At 39.5% G+C, this 22,747-nt stretch overlaps 1 protein-coding gene across 1 annotated transcript in view; it reads right to left on the bottom strand.

Annotated features, from left to right (window-relative positions):
• Window positions 1–22,747, bottom strand: part of PIEZO2 (piezo type mechanosensitive ion channel component 2) — a 143,364-nt gene that overhangs the window by 96,755 nt on the left and 23,862 nt on the right. Inside the window, exons 4-6 of the mRNA XM_019473345.1 lie at window positions 9,633–9,795; window positions 2,648–2,779; window positions 1,510–1,548 (exon numbers count right to left, since the gene is read on the bottom strand). Coding sequence (XP_019328890.1) covers window positions 1,510–1,548; window positions 2,648–2,779; window positions 9,633–9,795 — 334 coding nt within the window. The remainder of the gene's footprint in view (window positions 1–1,509; window positions 1,549–2,647; window positions 2,780–9,632; window positions 9,796–22,747) is intronic.

Raw genomic sequence — 22,747 nt, 5'->3', positions numbered from 1 at the left:
CTTCAAAAGATTTCAAGTTTTTTTTCAAATTCCCAGAATGTCACATTGCATTAGGTAACACTTCAAGTTACACACAAGCAGTCTGAAAAGGAATAAAAGTGTGGCTACAGAAGCAAAAGCAATTAAGTTACTGCAGTCAGCTGAGCCATGGTAAATGACTGTTCGCATGCTCTTGGCCTGTCCTACCTATGAAATTAAATGGAAAGAAAAAACAGTGTAAAGGTGGACTAATTTAACACATCCACAGCTGGGGAAGGCTAAGGTTGACCGCATGGCTCAGCGTACAAACAGTAACTCAGTGAGCCCATCTTCAGATATCCTGCCTTTCCCAGGTTAAATTGGCTTTTTACAGCCAAGCTAGGAAAGTATCATTGTATCTCCTGTGTTTACGTTAAAGCTGTAACCAAAAATTCATCCTCCTTCTTAGGCAAACTAATACATCGAGATATTCAGAATTTAGTTCACATCTAATTATTTCCAGTAGTTATGAAAATAATGGTTATAAATTGCTTTCAATTTTAAATAACTGGTGAGATCTACATTTGCTGCTGTTAATGAAACCAGTTGTGGTAATTATTGTTATTGATGCCACATTTATGCCACTTGGTAGTACTAATTCAACACTCTTTCATTGTTTTATTTTTGTGAATTCAATTTCAGCCCTTGTGCTTGTTTGGATTAGGGCTCCAGCAACCACAATCATAAATATCTCTCGTATTGGCAGAAATTCACATGCAATGGGTTACTGACGGTAGTACATGCTGAAGACTGACTTCCACTTAGGCTGTGAGATAGGAGCGTATTTTGCCTGTCGAAACTATGCACAGGCATGCGTGGACTGTTTCAGAATAGTATCTGGGTTATGTTCAGTTATATTCAGCAGCTACACCAAGCACAGGCTGTGGAGCACATCTAGATTTGGTTATAGCGGCTCCCAAAGTTCATCTGCATCTCCATTCTTCTGTGTACGCTGAACAGAGGGGATGTTTCTGCTTTCAGAGTCTGCTAGGGCCTATAGCAGTCAAGATAAATGGATCATTTGCTGTCTGTTCGAACAAAGACTTGGATTTTCTGTAATCTGCAAATTGAACTCATATGTGTTGTCAGTCATACTTTAAGGGCCTCAGCGTTTCAACACGAATAAAAGAAAAAAATAGAGCAAAGAAGCTAAATCAAGTTTAAAGATGGCTTGCATTAGAAAGCATATTTTGATATCTTATTTAAACCCAATGAAATAGCAAAGATCGTTTGCCAGTTGGTACTACTACAAGCAGTTTAATTTCAAATGATCAATTTTAGGGCTAATCAGTGGTTTCTCAGTGCAATTATTAAGGAAGCAAAAGACAATTATATTTAGGATAATCAAGGTTATAGGGTAAACGGCAGGCTAACCAAAATAAAGAAGTTTTTAAAATGTCATCTGAGCTTTTATCTGTATATATCAGTGTAATCCATATTTACACACATTAAGAAGAATTACAAAATTACAAAGACTAGTAGTATACTAACATCCGATGGCTTGTATTCATCTTGGGTCATTGACAGAAGCTGCAAAAAGCAATGCAAGGACAAATTATTAAAGAAGCATGGCTCAAGCATTAATAAGTTTAACTTTTTGAATACATGCATGCATATTTGCTGACTTTTGCAGATTTGCACTAAGAAATTCAGAAAGAATTCTTAAAAAGCCAGCAGAATTGTACACTATGCTCCATAAAATGGTATTTAGTGTGCCATAGCATTGACATAACTTTACTGTATGTTCCTGTGAATTCTAAACCAAAACTGAGAATGTTGCATTGAAATCTTAGATACTAGGTCAAAGAATTAATCAGTATGGCATTATACTGATTAACTGCTTTCTAATGTCTTTCTAATGATCCAATGCTTAAAAACTAAGTTTTTAAATGATCATTAGAATTACTGTAATTATAAAAATACTTCCAATGAAATGTTTACACTAATATAAAATGTGATACCTCATTCATTTGCCAGCTCGTTTACCATTACTATTATTATGGCGGAGTTCTTGGGGCTTGAGTATATGTGGCTCGACAGAGTGTTTGTATATCCCAAATTTGACTGCAACTCATCAAATGAAATTTTGCACTGCAGCTGGTGACGACAGATGGTAGAAAGCAGGACCTTTCCAGGAGCTTTTACACCAACTGCCCTACCTGCCCTGCTATAAATATCCAACAAGGGCACCAGTATGCTTGGAGGAAGGTAAGCTGGCAGTCCCCCCTTACCAATGACAGTGCTAATTAGTAGTTACAAGGCAGATCAGATCTTTACATCAGGATTTAGCTCCCTGACACACTTTCTAGCTGTTTTGCACAAAGATAACGGCCTCATGCCAAAAGCCTGGCCCTAAACTTCTTAAATGGGGAAGCCAAAAACATAAAGCATACTCTTCTTTTACTTTCTTACACTGGCTCTTGTTTTTGTTCTATTAATCTTTACAAAATATATTCCTACTCTGCCACACAGCCTTGATATTATATCTGATTTATATAATCACACGTGAAGATTTTCTTATTTGCAACCTATATAATGCTGCTTACCTTAATTTCAAAGTAACTGTGATAAAATTAACTGACTGACTGAAATAAATTTAATGCAGAGACCCTTCCCCCTCCAGCCTTACTTTTCTCTCATCAGTTGTATAGTGGCTTGCATACCACAGACTGCGTCTTCTCTCCGCTGTCATTGGAATTGGGCTGCAGGCTATTTCTTTGTCATCTTCCCCGCTAACAGATTTCTCTTCGTCAGGCATCTGCTAAGCAATACAAATGACGACTAGTTATAGCTCTCTAAAAAACAATCTTACCAGAGGAATTTAAATTTTCCCCTAATTGACGCTCCCTCTCCAAAGTATGTCTTTGAAACATCTTTTAGTGTCTAATGCACTCGATCTATGACAGATGACTCTTACTGAGATGACATTTTCAGAAATGATGACAGAGCTTTTCTGTAATTGCTAGTCTGTCAATGCCAAGATGTTTTCTGATAGTTACAAGACACCAGAATTACACAGACCTTCACAGACCACCTTACCATATAGTCATACCATAAGCTAGTATACAGATGTTTAATTTTCAAGGCAGTGTATTGAAAGAAAATTCATTCTTCTCATCTGCCTATGTATGTGAAAAGCCAATTCTGCTTCACTAAACAACTGAAGAACTGAAAAGATCAAAACCTTCTGAGCATACTTATCTACCATTAAAGGCTAACCTAACTCACCAATCCATGCCTCAGTTCCTAACAAAGTAGTCAGTGCTGGTCATCCATCTAGGTTCATCTAGTCTAGCTTCTGAGTCAAGCCATAAAAATACCTGCGTGTGCTCATGCTCATATGTAGGGCAAGATGACTGGAAAAAGCTGATGTGGATTTACCAAGGCTAATCTGATTGCTACTTATGCTGAAACTGGCTTAGTGCATGAAGGGAAAGCTGTGGATGTCAGCTACCTTGTTTTAGCAAGGTATTTGACACAGTGTCCCACAACATCTTTGCTGACAAGCTGGTAAAATATGGGCTTGACAGATGGATCACAAGATGGGTGGAGAACTGGCTAGACTGTCTTGCTCAAAGTGGGGAAATGGCTCAAAGTCAAAATGGTAGCCGGTCATAATTGGAGTTCCTCAGGGACTGACAGTAGGTCTGGTACTATTCAGTATCTTCAAAACTATCTGGATGGAATGCACCCACACAAAGGTTGTGGATGACACTGAACTAGGAGGTGAGGTAGATGGGCCAGAAAGAAGAGCCACCATACAGAGATAGGCTAGAGATGGGCCAACAAAAAATGCACAAGGTTTACAAAGATCAATATAAAGTCCTGCATCTGGAATAAACTCACATAACAGTAAAGGCTGTAGACAGACTGTGTGGGGAGCATCTCTGTGGAGTAGGCCCAGGGGCTCCTGGTGCACAGCAAGCTGAACATGAGCCAGCAGTGAACTCCAGCAGCAATGAAGGCAAACACATCCTGGGCTGCATCAGCAAGAGTACTGCCAGCAGATCAAGGGATGTGATTATTCCACTGTACCTGGAAAGTGTCAGGCCGTACCTGCAATTCAGTTCTGGCATCCCCCAGTTCAAGAGAGACATAGAAAATCTGGAGAGGGTCCACCAGAAAATTGCCAAGATGATTAGAGGGTTGGAGAAGCTGAAGGATGCAGGAATTGGGTTTTTTTCAGCCTTCTAATACCTAAATTGTAGTTTTAAAGACAGAAGTACTCTTCTCACAGCAAGGCATGGTTATAGGACAAGAGGCTAAGGGCATAATTTGCTTCAGGGAAATACCTTCTGAATATGAAAAAAAAATATTTCACCATGAGAACAATTAGTCACGGGCATTGGCTGCCTTTGCTGGAAACATCCAGGACTTGGCCCTGGACAACCTAATCTGAGGCCCTGCTCTCACAAGAAGTTGGATCAGATGGTCTCCAGAGGTCCCTTCCAATCTGGACTGTTCTGTGACTCTGTGATTGTCTATGATCCACATGCTCTATTTCTTCACCTGTGACAGAAACTATTACCACTAGATTGAGGAGGATTGCTAACGCAGCAGTCTTAACTCCATCTTAATTCCATGGCCCAGCAGGGGTATGGAGCCTCTCAAATGGGCTGAACATAGATGTTATTACAGCACAGTGACAAGTGGGAGGCCTGGGTACATGTACATAAACGATGCCAGGTTACAGCTCCTCTTCAGGCTCCTCCAGACCTCCTCCTGCACTGTCCCTCTTTCTCCTGCAATCCTGAACTTCCCAGCTGAGCTGTCACAAAGCAGCAGAACCTTGCTGTTCATACCAGTGAGAGGAGGAAGCTCAGCCATGTGGTGCTAAAGGGAGGAAGGGGGTGCTCTGGAGCCAGTGGGCTGCATGTGAGAGCTGTGAGCATCTCCAGCACAGTGTTGCTCAGCAGGACTCACTGGCCCCGGGATACCATCTGGGAGAAGCTGCCACTACTGAAGTTACTCTGCTGTCTGCCTTTGTCCAATTTCTCATTTTGAACCTTAGACCTTGACCCTACTTTTTATTTTCATTACTATTTGCCCTCTCTACTTCCTTAGTTTTCTCGTTTCTCCTCTCCTCCCAAGACTTCATGTGGTTTTTAGAGTTTTGGCTCTGATGGAAATAATAAGTAGTCAAAATTTCAGAGGAAGGTATGCAAGAACATAAAGTGAATATTATGGAATAATAGCAGCAGTGGCTATTCCACTCTGCCATCCATTAATACCTGGATGTTTATCTCAAAACTAGTAGGAATGGTGAGGATTGAAAGGTAGACTTACCTATGCTTCGAAGTACTGCTTTAAAAAACCTGTTTTCCTATTCGAAAAAGTGCTGTAGTACTAAATGTACACCCATGTGATTCTAATAAGAAATGAAAAGTGCTCGAGTCGGGTTCTACATTGCTGTTGAACTCACCAAAGCTCAACAAACTTTGAATTACCAAAACTCTACTTCGCCTCATCACAACCTCCACCGGTATCAGTTCTTTAGAGTATTGAGCCAAATCCTCATTCGTACAGCTGTAAGGTCTTGCTTCATAAAACCACCCCTATTCAGCAAAGTACACAAGTGCTTGTGGAACCTGGAACCTGGGGCAAGGTCTTACTGACTTCAATAGGACTTAAGTGGAGGTTCAGGAATTTTGCTGAGCTGCAGCCAAAATATAGATTACACACCCGCTTTAGTAGCGTTCTTCTGAACTTACCTATTATTAACTACAAAACAGCTGGTCAAGTCAACTAATTCTCATATTTTATTTCAACCTGAATGATCTGTTTGTAAGGACTTAAGATTTTTCTTTCCTATTTTGTCCTTTCTACTTAGCAGATACTTGTATTTCTGCTTCAAATGAAGTCTTACTAAGCTGACTTTTGGTTTGCAACAGAAATATCCATCTGCCCTGGTACTTGCTGTTTTACTTAAACCCTACCTACTGCCAACAAAGAGATACCTCATGGTGTAAAAGCTAGTTTTTGTCTGAACTTGAGGTGTTTCAAAGTCAGGGTCCCAAATTAGGCTTTTAATGGGAACTAGCTGGTGGTAAGTGTTCTCATTGTTTATGCAAAATCAGCTGATGCAATAGAATAAGAATAAACCAGGATGCTGGGCAGAGGTCTGCAAAGCTACCCATGGGAACAGGACATCCAAACATCCTATCTGGTTTCGAAATTCTCTCCATTCCAATCCTAAAAGTAAGGTCCTATTTTTTTTAAATCTTGACTTAGATAAACAATGGTTATTAATTTAGTTTTACTTCTCAGAGGCAATGGTAGCACATTTCACATACGATTGTGTATTTATATTTGATTGTAAAAGTGCATTCTTAGCCAAACTGTAAGATGAAATAACTGATTCTGTGCTTAAAATACTTGTCACTGCCATTTGAAACTTTAATATAAATGTGGACCATAAAGAACTGTTTATCAACAGCATTTAGTTTGGCACCAGGGTGACCAAAACAATACCAAAAGACCTAATATGTAGACAATGATTTTAGTAACGTATTTTTAGCCTAAGAGACTATAGGGAAGGGTGGGAAATCTTGTTTTCTCTTTCTCAGACGAGAAAGAAAAGTCAGAAAACACAGTACTAGTCATATGTTTGCAACTTGTGAGAGTCCTTTGACTTGTCTAATTCTTCCAGTTCCTCGACTACCTGAGCAACTCTCAAATGCCTCTTAATTCAAACAATTCTAAAAATTCTATAGGAGGACTCTGCATTAAATTGCTGTAACTGTTGACTTCTGTACTATTCCTTACCACTCACTGGGCAGAATGAATGGGCCTTATTCATATATTCAGTACTAGCAGTTAAAACTATGAGCTGAAATCTCCGGAGGCAAATTGCCTCTTCTTATTTGCAGAGGTAGAATTTCACAAGACTCAATGTTAGAACAAATCATGATCCAAAATAGTGGGCATAAGAAAAGCAAAATTTCCACTGATGGCCAAGGGCATTTTGCATGAGTAAGATCCATACAGAATCCCACACAGAGATCGTACACTGAAATCTCATACGTGCCGTACTTTGACAGACTGTGGCGCACACACAAAAAACTTCACCCTGAAACTCAAGATTTGAAGTGGGCATTGTTCTTGTAAAATTGTTCATCAGCTGCAGTAGTCAGAGAGTCTCAAGAGCATCTGCCCCAGAGAGAAGTCCTGCTGCAATCCCGCAGGAATTTTGTCCACAGGAGGACCCCAAGATGCAATTCACACAAAAAGGAAAAAACACCAGGTCTACATGTCTTACTCTGTTTTTAGAATCTGCTACGCCAGTATTATATTTAGCTTATGTACATCTTTTTAGCTGAATAAATATTTCCTTAGGCATAATCTATCATACACATTTTGTTCAAAACAGGTTTTGTTCAAGAGATTCTTTGGAATATTTCTAAGATGAGCCACTTTTTGCTGTACATGACAGCAGTACACAGAGAACAACTGCTTTACACTAAACAGCACATAGCATATTGTCTTTGCCATCCGGTAGGTTAGTGATGAGATCCTAAATACAGTGTAACTCTGAAATCACTGGGGATTGCAAAGGCAGGTTATATACTTAGTTCTGTAATGAATCAAATGCACCACAAATTCACAAGTCAAAAAACATTTCAATGAAACCTGGAGTATAATTATTTCTGCATTTAAATAATTGAGAACGGAGTCTACCAGGAGAAAGCTAGTAAGAGAAAGATTAATTCCTGATCTATGGCACCACTAAAGGAAAAACAAAATACATATAGACAAAAAAAGGCCATAAGGAGAAAGTATGTAAAAGATGGTAAATTTTGCAAATCTCAGCATCTCTTTCTAATGACAAATACCTGCATCGCTACATCCTGTGCATCAAAAATAAGCATTCATGCATGGGTATCATTTTCTTTACAATGTTCTCTTTTTTAAGTGTCCATTTCTCTTTGGAGGGAAGCATCACTCCCCTGGCATCTGAAGTTCCCATGGGAGTGCCAAAACTTTGTATTGCTGCTCATGTAGCCATGGGTTTGAGAGACATCAGCTTTTCTTAAATTAACTCTTTTAATACTCGCTTTAGCTCAATTGCTTAGAAAGCATCTCTAATTTGACTTGTTTCCAGTTCTCAGAGACTGATTTTAGTCTTATGGGAATATCCATCTCAGACAACACAAGCAGTCTAAAAGAAAGAAGTGCAGGCAAGTCCAGTACAGTTCCTCTCTAGTCCCTGGAGGAACTTGCAGGATTCACTCTATCCTGAGACAGACAGGCCTATTTCTCTCCACTGAAAAAGCACAGTAACTAACGTAGACCCAGCACCAAACTTTAAGATGGTGAAAGTTGGATGAAAACAACCTGGGTACTGTAAATGAATTCCCAGAGATGCTGAGATCACACAGCTCCCACTAACTGCATTTCACATGTGGTTACTCCTCTGTGAGTAGTTCTCATGATTTTACTACGCAGTTTGTGAGATGTGAAGTTTTAGTTATAGCCCCAATGCTAAAATCATATTATTATTTGGAAATCTCAGTTTTCACTTAAGGAAAAAAAAAACAAGTTTCCAGCTGCTGCAGCTGCAGAAAAAAATAATAGAAAAAAAACCCTAAAAGAACCCAATGCCAGAGGGCACTGGACCACAATCTTTTAAAACCTTGCGACTTTAGAAAAGCCAGGCTTAAGATTTCTGGAAACTTGAGACACGATTTTTCAATAACTCAGGCTGACAGTTCTGGCATCATTCACCTTTTATTATGAAGCCCAATATGTGCAAACCCTAAATATCAGACATCTCAATTCAGAGGTGATGTATTTTGTCTGCCTTTTTAAATGTTAAACTGTTACATTATCCGTTATATGAAGACACACCCTTAAAATAAGAAAACCTTCAACATTTTCACTTGCTACTGCAAACTCCACTAATTCACCACTCAGTCATGAGTATTTTCATCCCGGTTTACAGCACTGCTAAACCTGAACTCTAAAACTCATGTCAAGCCTCAGACTATCAGGAGATTAAAACAAATAATGCTTAGGATCATCCTCTTTATGCTTCTAGTTTCTACGCTTTTAAGATACCTTTGGGTTCTTATATTCCCTTTTTCCTCTGAAACTGGAAGAAGTAAAAATTTACTTTTTGTCTCCTTTTTCTCTTGCTCTTAAATGAAAACTGGAATATTCACTCAGGCACACAGATTCAGGAGGAAAGGTTTAAAGAAAATTTTTCTCTATCTATGATAAAACAGCAAATCTCCGTCTTGTCTAGCAGTATCCTGTGCCAGCCTCTATCCTACCTCAGTCCTGCTAGACAAGCCCTGGGTGTTTGCCTTCTATTCGATAGCACCTACACTACTTCATATGGATATTGGCTTTCCAAATCAGAGTAAGTGTTAATGCTCTGCCATCGTAGTCCCTACATAAATAGTCCTGCTGACTTTAAGAAGAATATCCATGTAACTGCTGCAAGATCAGACTCTTGAAGACACTTATCAAAAAGACCGAATTCAAGGTACCAGCTTGCACTTGCTGCCTATTTCCCTTAACTTTCTTGAACGTTTGCACCTCTGTTAGCAAGTATCTGCACTGGCCAGTCTCACAGTCGTTAGCGCTAAAAAAGAGAAGGAAGTTACCCTTACAATGGGCTCTTGTAGCCAAAGACGGATAAGAGTTGCGAGGGTGTAGTACATCACCAGCAGTAAGATTGGATTAGCATGGTGATACCAATGTAACTCTTGATTTTTGATGATCATCCAAGTGCTTGAGCAGTTTGTCTGAGTAAGAGAAGTGACACCGAACAACCTGTGGATATAAAAACCCAACAGAGTTAGAGAATAAACACCAACTCTTACAATGTTTAAAAAATTTTTTCAGTAATTTTTGCTTACCTATAGTACTGATTGCTCTGTTCAAAAACAGTATTTGCCTTCTTATGTAAAATGCAGTGCATATTTTCATTCCACAATATTTAGTGAAAAGGAATGGTTTTTGCACTTGGTTTTCAACATAAAAAATGGGAGTATAAAATTATTACATCTACCATGTCCAATGTGAAAACTTTAAATGACCTGCGCCCTGTAGGTCCAGAGCTACAGAAAAAGGGGAGAGAAAATCTGGCTGCAAGGCCATTTGGCAAATCACAGCAACATGACATTTCAGATTTAGTAAACTGACATACAACACCATTCCACTCACTCTGCCAGGACAGAAGTGTAAAGTACATCTCCTCAGCACATTGAACAGCTTTCTGATTTTTTTTTTTTTTAAAGCTAATACTATTAATAATTTGCTATCTAATTATGCAAATACTTATAAACATACAGAGCTCCACTGAATTCATAGGTATTGTGAACAGAAAAGGAAAACATTCAGAAAGGCAATTGTTCTGGACGATCAAATCATTAAGGAAAAAAAAAGAAGAAAAATTAATTCCATAATTACTATTGATGTAGTTGCAGTATTATTATCAATGATATGAGATATTTGACTATTTCTGGAAAAACTGGGATCTCACTATATTTCTATCAAGTAAGAAACTTATGTTGGAAAAAACACTTAAGAATAAAAAATAAGATCCCCAACATTTTAAATTTAAGACAAGATGTTAGATGCTTTGTAGATGTGTTAGATGCTGAAACATCTAGCTACTAGCTAGTAGGAAGTCAAAATTAATCTGGTTCTTTCAGTGTAAAATATTTTGCAGAGTTCCAAAGATAGTGCAGAGAGTTACCAGTAGCATATGTCAGTATTCATTATAAACAGTTTTGTTTTATTGACAAAGCTTTTTCTTCCACAATGTGTATGAAAGTTTTCAGGTTTTACAAGAAATAGATTTGATTCTAAGAGAAGTTTAAGGAGAACTATTTCTTGATAGAAAAAAAACCCGAACTATCGTTACTCTGAAAGAGTAAACCAAATAAATACATTAAAAAAAAGTTTTTCTGCTGGGGGATTTAACCGTAAATAGTAAATGTTTGAAAGATTACTTCTTCCTTTACCTAGTAAGATCCAACATGAAAGGGTGAATAAATACAAAGAATGATATTCAACAGAGATGTACTGCCTGAAATCTGCCCTTTGGATGCTATAGAGTGAAAAGAATATGAAAAAGGAGAGGTTATACCTGTTCGTTCACCGGGGGGTTGTGGCATGGGTATAATACCATTAACTGCCAGAACTAGAGCTCTGTAGCATTTTATTAAACAATTTCTCAGCCCTCACTTCTCGTTCTGATTGTCAACATGAGCCAAAGGCTATAAACTTTAAGACTTCTCAGAGCTTTTGGGTGGATCCAAGTTTGGAAAAGAAAAAAAAAAAAGATCCTGCATACAAAATAAATTCCTGTAACTTAAAGGAGCTGACAGAGCTGCATTTGGAGTTGACCCAGATTCAAACTTCTGTAGCATCCAAGCACATTCGGGGCTGGTGTTACGGTTTGGCTCCATCTGACTGAAATTCACACTGGATTGTATTCTGTTCATATTTCTATCAGCGTAGGGGAACATCTTGTTTTGTCTGTTTTCCTCTCTGCCAACTGACTTGTAAATTTTGCCCGTCAATGATCAGTGTTGTTGAGTTCTTATTAGTTTCATCTTCTACCTCTATTTCACAACACATCCCTCCATCTTTGGTTCATTTTAAGCTTGTCTATGTAAGCACAGTAGGAATCACCCTATTTCTGTTTCACAAACATATCAGAATCAGAGTGAAATCCAATTCTTACTGGAGTAAGAAGTCTTTCCATTGACAGTGAGTGATTAATATTTCCCACAGAAATGAGGGAAAGACGAGTTTCTGAAGGTCCTTGGACCCTTCTGCCAAGCAGACACGATCTTCGTATCACATATTCCATTCCTATAGTACATAGCATTATGTACTATAACCATAAAGTCTCAAAAACTTGTGTTTTACTTTTATCTCCACTGAAGAAACATTCTACATGATGCTACCAGTTAGGAAATTTTATTATGTTTCAGTTAAATCCTCATTCTGTTAGTTTCATTGGCTCGCTTCAAATTATCCATACGTTATACTATTGGACTTAATTCTGCTCCCTTCTGGTCCTGCATTCACCAAATACACGTAAGTTACAATGTATCTCTTCCCTCTTAATTGCCACCTGACCAGCCATGTATTTATTTAACCCATTTCACTTTGTCTCATAAATCATGAATCTAGAGGAACTGCTCCTCATTTCTGAATTCTCCTTGGTTTTTGAGACTTGTTAGTCACAAAGGTACTCAACACAACATTCCCCGTCTACCAAGTTCAAAATGCACTGGCGTCTTGGGAATGCTCATTCTGTCTGTTCTGGCCTCCAGTAAGGTTACAAGTTGCTATTCATTCAATATTTATGCTTCATCATTATCTCCAATGAGAACTGCTGGTGTGGAACATTTTTCAGAGGCACAGAGACATCTTCTCTTTCAAAGCTTTTAAATCCACAGGAATGACTGCCATAAAACGTATAAGCATTTACAGTAAGCAACATACATTAGGGTATTATTCAGTTCTGCATACTTCATTCCACAAAGATGTCTTTACATTCCGTATTGATCACGATCAGCTATATTTGTGCCCAACTCCGATCTTACTGTGACTTTGTCTTAGACAATATACACGTATACCATCAGTGAAGTCAGAATGACTCCGAAGTGGGGGAAACCAGATGCCAAACAAGACAAGCATATGCATGTCTGGATACAGAAGACAAATAAAACAAATACTGAGCGGCCATTTACTAATGGAAATACTTTGCTTTTCAAAAGACTGCATGTAATGTCAAAAACAACTGGAGGTTTGCAAGATGTGATAGATTAATTTTTCTATTCTTGCAAAGAAGCAAAAATTGTGTTTTTCAAAGTCCTCATCAGTATTCTGAAAAATGCATTTTATTTTTAAAAAAAAAGGTATAGTAGAAATCATTTGGAAAATTTTAGAAATTATAAAGGGCCAAGAGGAACTTGAATGTCTGACTGAGGAATGCTCTGAAATAACACAAAGAAAAACAGTTCTTAAAATAAAGGTGATATCTTTTTGTCCAGTTCCTACTCTATAAGCTTGTTTTCCCAGCAAAGCTTCCTACTGAATCTGTGAATCATCTTTCTGGTAGATGCACTTTCATCTTTTGTGACTCCCTAACAAAGTTGTAAGCCGTGACCATAAAAAAACCCAACAACTTTTTATATCAGTCTAGCATTGAAAATCAGAAAAGCAATTTCAATTTTAATTGAAAACAGAAAAACAAATTCCTTTTGCACCCACAGATATTTGACCTAAGCAGCTGCTGAAGTACCACATGTTTTATTACTGCATTATGTACATTGCTAAAACTTCTCCAGCATACATTCCTTAATTATTATATTAATTATAGTATAAGAATTGGTGTTAGTCATGAGTCATGGTATTAAATATGAACAAAAATGGTTACATAAACCAAAAAAATAGTCTCATATACAGGACTATCAAACACAGTAATTACACGTTAGGTCTGTGAATTTTGCCTCCAGAAAATGATCTATTAAATATGAACAAAAATGGTTACATAAACCAAAAAAATAAATGTATGTCTCATATACAGGACTATCAAACACAGTAATTACACGTTAGGTCTGTGAATTTTGCCTCCAGTAAAAATGATCTGGAACATTTTTCTTTGTAAAAATATATTTGTCAGTTCAGATCCTGCGTGTACTGATGCTTTAGAAGTTGATTTCAGACCAGGATTTGCCTCATAATTTTCAAGGCCAGGAAGGGAAGTAATAATTCTGACTTCCTGCACAATGTAGGACATGCAATAATTCTTGTATTGAACAAATAACTTGTGGTTGAATTACAGTTTATAGTTCAGAAAGGCATCCAATCTCGATTTCAAATGATAGCAAATCTTCTACTGCCTTATTATTTTCTACCACATTTAGTTTCTATAATAGTTTTGTCTAGATGAGATTTCCAGTTGCTGCATCTTCCTGCAACTCTGTGTACTACTTTACACACTGCTTTTCACCACACAACAGAGCAGGAGCCATTTTCCTATATCTTCTCTGAGCTTCACAATTTATAGCAACCTCATCCAATGATCCAGAACAAGCGTCTACAGTCCATCTCCATCGCACTGCACAGCTTTCCCCTCTTCGTACAGCCTAGGGGTCACACTTGGACACCACCCAAATGCAGAAGCCCACATTTACATGTTTATCCAAATACACTTGGGCTTCTTTGGACAGTTTAACATCAGTTAGGAAACAGGCAAAAGCTGTTTTATTGCTGTAGTATTAGACCTGCAATTTCTAAACTGGTCAGTGCAAAATCTCGATGCACTAATACACAAAACCGAGGGGAAAAAAATTCAAGGACAATTAAGCTTCCTTTTTTTTTCTCCCAAGTAATACCTGCTCCCTTGTCTTCCTAAGGAACTGTTTCCTCTCTTTTGTCTTCCCAGCATTGAGTGAGCATGCTGGCCAGTTCCAAAAAACATCAGCAGAGGAGCATGAGATAAAAATGGCACTAAATTCCTCTGAGCTACCTGAAAATGCCTGACTGGTAAGAGGAGGAGATGGAGGTGCAGGTGGAGGTGGAAGTAGAGGTGGAGAGAGGAGAAAAGAGTCCCACCATATGACAGGCTTTGGAGGCAGAGAGAGAAATCCTGAATTCATGACTACCAATGTGCACCACAAATATTTGGAGATTTAGAAAATCCAATTTAAATGAAAGTGAACTTAATATCTTAGGGGTTTTTTTTTACTTTAACTTGTCTGAAAGAACTTGGGGTGAGACTGTGCTGAAATTCTGACTGAGTTTGAGAGCTGTTTCATTTGTTTAAGGACTGGGAACAAAAATTATACAAATGGTGTCACTTTAGTGACAGAAGCAAATGCCTTGCATACAGCACTTATGAATATGCATCAAAATATATTAATGTAACAAAAACATTCACGTTTTCTGCAGAAAGCCTCCAAGGTAATAACTTACAATGTTTTACAGACTCACTTCTGACTCACTAAGCGGAAGCAAAAGACATACAACAGCTTTTCTCATGAGTCCGCCCTAACACCTGACAATGTGCAAACCACACATAAAAAATTCATTCAGTGCTTTCGATCAAAGAGGATGTGAAGTGATTCACAGTGGCAGGAAAGTGTCTGTTATCGTGTCCTATTGATTACATTTCCTCTGAAGGGTCTGAGAGTGCAGTGGATTCTCAGTCTCAATTTGCTCAACCTCAGTAGACTAATTACAAATGCTCCTGAGTTTGCATGCCGCTTTGTTTTATTCTCGTGTATGCTAGCCAGGTATCAATGTATGGTGACTGAAATTGTCTGGTTTTGCTTCATTGGCAAACATATAAAAGCTTAAAACTGCACGCAGAGTTGTCAAGCATTTTCCTAAACACCACTTATTACAAATCATTCTGGTCAGAGGTGTAAGACTACGTCAATAAAATAACTGCGTATGTTAATAGTACGACATAGCTTTAAATGTTCTTCATTCATAAAAAATAAGGAAAAGAAACAGAATTTTGGATAGCCTAAGAAATATTAAAAGACCGGAGATAAGAAAGAAAGGAAGCAAGAGTTCTCCCAACACACTCAGTTTTCTGGTTTATATTCTTAAACATTCTTTTTCAAGGTGATAGGGCCAAAAACCAGAGTGAAATCAGCTAACTGGGTGGAAAAGGGAAGAAAGGAAATCTGTCTAGCTATTCCATGCCATGCTACATCATTTGTTAGAAGCCAGAAGCTACTGTTTCCGTAGGATGTAAAGGCAGGATGTTTGAAATCCCAGACCAAATGTGATCGTGCTATCTTTTATCAAGGGAAGCAATAACAATGTGCATCTTTATTGAGAATTGTGCATGTGGTTTAATGAGAATGAAAATATATCCATAACAGGAGGAACAATCTGGAGATTTTAGGCACGAGTGTAATGTGTGTTGTAATGCTTATCTCTTTTTAAAGACAACCATGCCAATTTCTTTAAGGTTACTAAATGTAGTTTTAGAGGTTGGGGGGTGTTTAGGTGGCATTGATTTGGAAATTGCAGATCTCATATTGTAGCAGTACTACACCACTGATTTTAATGGGTAATTACAACACTGAGAATACTTGCAAGTTACGGTCTCACCTCCACAGTTGCTTTGACAATGGGCAACAGAAAGGTACGGAGATCTGCCAGTACGGAAGAATAATCCTTTTTTTAACTTTCTCACACATAGCTGCTACGACGAGTACGTACACTGCACCATGAGCTATGTATACTGCAATATCAGACCTATATTGTACCATAATACAAAATCAAGATGGACTTCGGGAATGGAGAACTCAAAATAAACTATGGTTTTAATAATGTACTTACAACACTAACACACACAGGGTTTTGTGGAAAATTAACAAATCACAGATGATACCTTATAATTTCCCAAGACTTTTTTACAGCTATTTCAAGCCTTCTTCATCCAAATATTCCTGTTATTGCATGCAACATTTGCTCTTTATCCACAATAAGCTGGATGTACATTACAAATACTGACTGATTTAAGCAGGAAGGATTATTTCACAGGACTTGCTTCCTGTTTCAGGAAAAGATTTACCATAGACTAATAAAATAAAATAAAACAATGATGCAAGTCTGCAACTCCCTGACATGGTAGCAGGCTGGAAATTAAATCCAGAACAGGGCAATGAAGATTACAGTTTGAAGAAATGTCTGCATCAAGCCACTTCAGGAGCTGCATTTCCTGATGTAGTATTTAGGATTAGAGGAATTTTTTGCTGGGGCCAGTGCATATTGGATGGTTATTCACAGCAATAGCATCAGAGACTTCCACTGTGCTGGGTCGGATTTGGGGAATCCATCTTTGTAGAACTCCTGAATTTCTGTTGGATTTTATCAACTGTCTGAATCTTTATGTCATCTGGATATCTTCTATTGCATATTTATTTCATTTTCCTCACATGGAAGGCGAGGGGAGTGGTGCCTACATGTCTGGGGTAGGAAACTATCAAGATTGACTGACATTTGAATGGCTGAGCCCTAAATGGAGATGCTAGAAGTGGCCATACAAGAGAGGAAAAGGGAAGAAGAAGAGAAGAAGAAGAAGAGGAGAGGAGAGACGAGAGCAGAAAAAGGAACAACAGAGTTTATATACAAAAAGAGAAATTTAACAACAGGAAATCCCCAGAAATGGTGAAAAAAAAGTGTAGCCTTTTTTGGGGGGAGGGGAGTGGGGGGTGGTGTTAGAAATCTTCTTTTCCTGGGGAAAAGAGGGCTGACATACAGGGAGAAAAGGCAAAACTTCATGTTTCACAGGACAAGCCCCAAAAGACCGAGACTGATGAAGAAGAGTACTTGAAATACTGAAACGGCTATGTCCCAATCTGTAAGCATTGCTTGAAGAGTGAACCTTTTTTCAAACATTGACTTAAAGGAGGTACATACTCTTGTCGAACTGGAAAACGCTCTGGGGAAAAGAGGGGGGAAGGAGTGGAAAGAATTAAAAAATAAATTAGCGAACAGAAAACATCATTTCCACACAGCCCTCCTAAAAGTTAGGAGTCCCCCATTCACACAAGCCATCCTGTTGAGTTTTCTGTACTTGGATGGCAGAGCTACACACAAGTTATGATCCATAAAATTATATCCGTAAAGTCTCTTCCAAGGGAATCCTGTGAGCCACCCCACTCCCCCCAGTACATCATTTGGCTATACGCCCAAAGAAATACATGCCGTTGGAAAGGACTCAGCCGGTCCCGTGGTACCTCCAGGCCCATCCTTGCCTTCCAGAAGTTTGTTACTCTCTAGGCTATAGGCTGGGAATTCAGACCACACTGGGGCTAATGCTCGAGGGTACGCTGAACTGACACAACATTTTTACAGAAATAGCAACACAGGGAGGAAAGAAGTGGGAAAGTTGGCCGAAATGCATTAAGCGCCCCAAAGAATTAGAGTTAAGATGAGCAGGAGGCATTTGGTTTCACATGGCTTTTTAAGAGGAAAAAAAGAATGAATGGGAAAATTGGCATCTGTCTTTCCAAATCACGTTATTTATAAGATTCCACAGAGAAGGAGCTGATCATTCATGCCTTCTCCTCAGCTCAGCAGGACAACTGTGTAGGGAGATATTGCAGACACAAACCTCAGTCTGCAGCTGGACTGAAGTTATTAAATTTATCCATTTCGGAGTGATACAAGCTTTAAAAAGCATTGCAAGTATTTTTAGCGCTTAAAAGCTCTAGACCCTGCTTTGGTTCAGACTTGGATAATTCAGAACTGGCTAAGTGGAACTGTGCCATATTAACAATAACACAAAAATTTGATTGTTTGGGTTGAGAAGTATTATGATAAATTTCAGCTTAACAGTTAATAACTTTTTTGGAAATATCTGAAAACGTAGACTAAGACTGGAAGTGTTTTCCTTCAGAGTGTTGCTATCACAACGCTGTAATACAGGCATACACACAGTGAATATAGGCTTGGTGGGTAAGTAGATCATTCTAACTTTTGTTTTAATGTCATCATATTTCTGTAGCTCTTTAGCAGATGTCTATGTACTTTTTTTTCTACCAAGTCTTGGTTTCCATAGCTTGTATTGGATCAAAGCTTTTCTGGCAATGACAAAACCAGCCCTGGTATATCTTCCACCCTCTTCTGAACATCAGTGACTTTTCTTTTAAAGGAAAACTAATTTCAAATGCACATCTATTGCATGAGAAACCTCATGAAAAAATAAGTAATTTAAAACTTGTGTGCTAATATCATCCATATAATGAGGACAGAGAGAAATTATGAGCCATTAATCCAGGAAGCTGTAGAGGAGAAAGGATAGCTTTAAGGGTTGTGAATAACAGAAAAGCTTGCAAAAACTGTAAATGCAACACAAATCTTAATTCAGGGAGAACAAAATGACCGTATAAGCAGCCGCAATAAAATCACTTTGCTCTCAAGTGAATTAACAACTTTAAAACAGGATGTTAAACAGTATCTGCTATACAACCTGTTTTTTTTAAAGTAACCAGATAATGGAATTTTCTCTGAGACTATGTGACTGGAAGCTGTTAAGGATTGGACATCCATTAAAAATGACCAAACTTCAGACATTCAAATACTTCATATATCTGAAATAAAGCAGCTGCCCTGAGGGGAATTTAAATCTGAACATAAAGATTTGTGAGATATATACCACATTTCAACCAATAATTGAGCTTTGTACCAACTTTCTATTCCAAAAGCTCGTAGTATGCTTTCATTGCCTTACAGGCAATGATTCCCTACTGTTACCACTAATAGCAGATGTGGGTCTATTAATCCCTTGTTTACTGAGAAAAAAACTATCATCTTCAAAAGCCTGGCATGAAGAAGATTTATCCTATCAGTGGGTTTCCTCTCTGGATCCCCAAACTGTTTCATTACCCATGACACAGCTCAGCTGTGCTCTGAATTTGTGGTGAGCATTGATATTGATGTTGCTCTTTTCAGCCCATCAGTGAGCTAGAAAAGCAGCGATGTTGCTGTAGCCTTTGGGGACCTTTGCTGGGACTTCCAGAGGTGATCATCTGATGAAGAAACATGCTGAAGCAGCGACTCCAGCATCTTTTCATCCCAATCAGACAGCTGAGCATGTGGCAGAGGGAGGTCCACCAGATAGGATGGCAAGAAGGTGAAATGGGGATAAAGCTGCAGAAGAAATTGCGTTAGGGGCCCTGCCTGATACCTTAGCTAGTGTCTCCTTCAACATGATCTTTCCTCACCAGGACCAGCAGTGTCACTGATTTGACAGCAGCAGCCTGGCTCACGTGTTAGGTAGAGAGTTAGGTAGACAGTTGTTTGTCCTGTCACTAAAATAAAACTACTGCAAATGCAGCAGGGGTTTTTTTCAAACAGTTTCAGCTACAAACTGGAGGCAACTCAGGGAGCACAGAGGCTGCAGGAGCTGAGGCAGTGCTGCTGGGATGAGAGGATGGAGAAAGAAAAGCCACCCCAGTGGAGGAAGCTGGTTGGCACCAGCAGCCATGGTTTGCCACCCGCTCCCCTTCCTCATGTACACGCACGTTCCCTGTGACCATATGGGGGAACGAAAAGCAACTTATACTGAACAGCACCGCTTGGGCAAGGACGCCACCCAAATCGTGCCAAAAAAATTAAAAATTTTTAATGTTTAGTTGCATTTTCTACTCAGAGATGAAAGTAGTGAGAAAACAGGTCCAGGTTTCTAAGGAGCCATGTGGAAAGAGGGAGAGGGAAAACTGAAGGCGTGTTCAGAAACATCCATGGCCACAAAGGCTTCCCCTTGCCAGAGGGTGAGCTTGGACACCTCAGCACACAGCAGGAGGCATGGCTTAACGACGTCTTTCCGCGCCAATTAGTAACTGAGGTTATTGGTTTTTCAAAGTGAGTTGGCAGAGGTGCTTAAAGGAAAGGAGCCAACAGTCCCACCTCAGAAAGTCTCACACAGGCAGAGCCGGGGATGTGAAGGGAGGACAGCCTGCTCCCAACTCTCAGACAGGTAGTGCAGCCCACGGACAGCCTTCTTGTCCTAAGCTCAGGTGCTGGGAGAAGGACAGATGCGTTTACACAGCTAGCCCATGGAGTGTAAAGCTTCAGCAGAAATCATTTAAGAAAAGGAGACCGTGCTCAAATAACCCTGGTGAGCATCAGCATTTAGCAGGGTGGTGCTACGTGACCAGAACATGCAAGTGACCCGTACAACAACTAGCCATGCAACTGCCTGCCAGCTTAAGACATTTACTGTTACCTCTTAGAATGACAGATGCAGAAGAACAGAAATTGTTTTAAAGTGTAGCTTCATACTCATTTTAACTTTGAGGTAACTTGCTCTGTGATCTAGGAACCTAAGGACACAGACTCCAGCCAAAAACTTTGGGTTTTATTCCAAGCTCTGGCTAGCTGGGGGGGTTATGTAATTCATCTAACTTTTCTGTTAGGGAATTTTTCCACCTCTGAAAGGGAATGATGATACTTTTCAGTCACACTGGGACAGTCTGCTAGGTTCAGTGATGCATGCAGAGGATAAAGAGATTTTCCACTTACTCAGCTGGTGGTGAAACGGATTGAAAAAAAAGCAAGAGTGATTGATACCTAAATTAAGAGATTCTGCAGTAGAAAATATGAGCAAAGAAGACACTCTTCTTTAGCAGAGAATGCACTAAGGCAGAAATGCAAGTTATGATTGCCATTTGTTTTTAAACAGAAAAAGACAATAAAACAGCAAGATATGGGAAAGAAGATAGTGGGACAATGAACAATAAGGCTTAGGAAATGTGGGGAAAATGCCTAATTAACTAATTTCAAAACTAAAGCTGTATAACAGAGCTGATTTTAAATCGGTTATAAACTGTACCTGATTGGCTCAGTTTTTATCAGTAAGTTCCCAACTTCAGCTAAATGAACATAAACAAGAGATTAAGCACATCCACTCCGAGTGTTTAGAGAAACTGATGGAGCCCGCCTCTCGTGCAGACAAGGACTAACTCCCTGGTATGTGCTCGACTGATGTTAGTCAGGACTGCCTTTTGTACTACCTCTGAGGAGTGTGGGATGATTCATTTGTCAATGTTTATATATTGAGCTGAAAACACAGAGCTACGTAAGTGCTAAATATTTATCATCACAATTTCTGGGCATGCCAGAGTATGAAAATAAAAGCTGGTGAGCAGATCTCAGGAGAACAGTAAAGACAAGCTTTTAATGCCAAGAGAAGTTTGCTAATTATAATCCACATCTCCTAATACCAAAAAGCAATAGCGATTCGAATCTGGTAGGAGGAGAGGGGTTGATGTCTGTCCATCCCTTCCCTGTCCTTTTTTTCAGACACTTGCTCAATGATCATAGCATGCAGATCTGTGTTCTTTAAACACTACAAAAAAAAAATTAAAGGGTCACTTCTTCACAGATATCCTCTGCATGTCCACACAGGACAGCCTGTGACGGGCAGGGAGTCTGTATTCGAGGGTCAGCGTGGGAATCAGATACACATAAGCAGACGCACGGTGTGTATGGGGGAGTGGGGCGATGCAGCTCTCCCTGACCACGAGCAGAGCTTCTGTTAGCGGAGAGGTGTGCTGGTCCCACGCCAGTCAGATGGGTTAGGGGACGCAAAAGTGGGAAGGCTCTGTTACAAGAGCAGCTGCACACCCATTTCAAACCAGAAACAGCAGGAAGTTTGTCAGGATACATCAGCGCCTGTAAAATCTTTGTCATGTCCCTCTGTCCCTCTCATCCCGACGTTTCAAGGCATCCCAAGAAAGGGGCACCTGGGGCTGTTCTTACGGTAACACACAGCTACTCGGGGGCAGGAGACAGCAAGGAAGTGGCAATTCGCCAACATTATGTCATGCGACGGTGACCGATTTTTATGTTTGCAGCTTACGCTCAGTTTCCGGATACAGCATACACGTTGTTGGGAGCGCCAAGGCTCCCCTCTCCCCACTAACGAGAACCACCTGTGGCCAGGGCCAGCCCCTGCCAGGCTGCCAGAGAGCTCACCGGCCGCAGGCTCGCTGCTGCAGCAAAACGCGGCTCAGAAACTGGTCTTTCCCGCATGCAGAAACCCGTTGTTTTTAAAAGGTCTTAGCATGCCTCTCAGTTTACATCCCTTTCAAGTCCAGGGGAAGACAGAGGGATGTAAATCACCCATGGTGTAAGGTCAGTAACATGAATAAAGTTGTGCCTGCTTCTGCCGAGGCTAAATTTGGCACTTCGCGCAGGGCGGCAGTTATGGCGAACGTCGACAGCTCCG

Source organism: Aptenodytes forsteri, unplaced genomic scaffold, assembly GCF_000699145.1.
Source record: "Aptenodytes forsteri isolate BGI_AS27 unplaced genomic scaffold, ASM69914v1 Scaffold229, whole genome shotgun sequence".
NCBI lineage: Eukaryota > Metazoa > Chordata > Aves > Sphenisciformes > Spheniscidae > Aptenodytes > Aptenodytes forsteri.
Note: the sequence above shows the minus strand (reverse complement) of the source record. Positions and strands in the feature narration are given on the sequence as shown.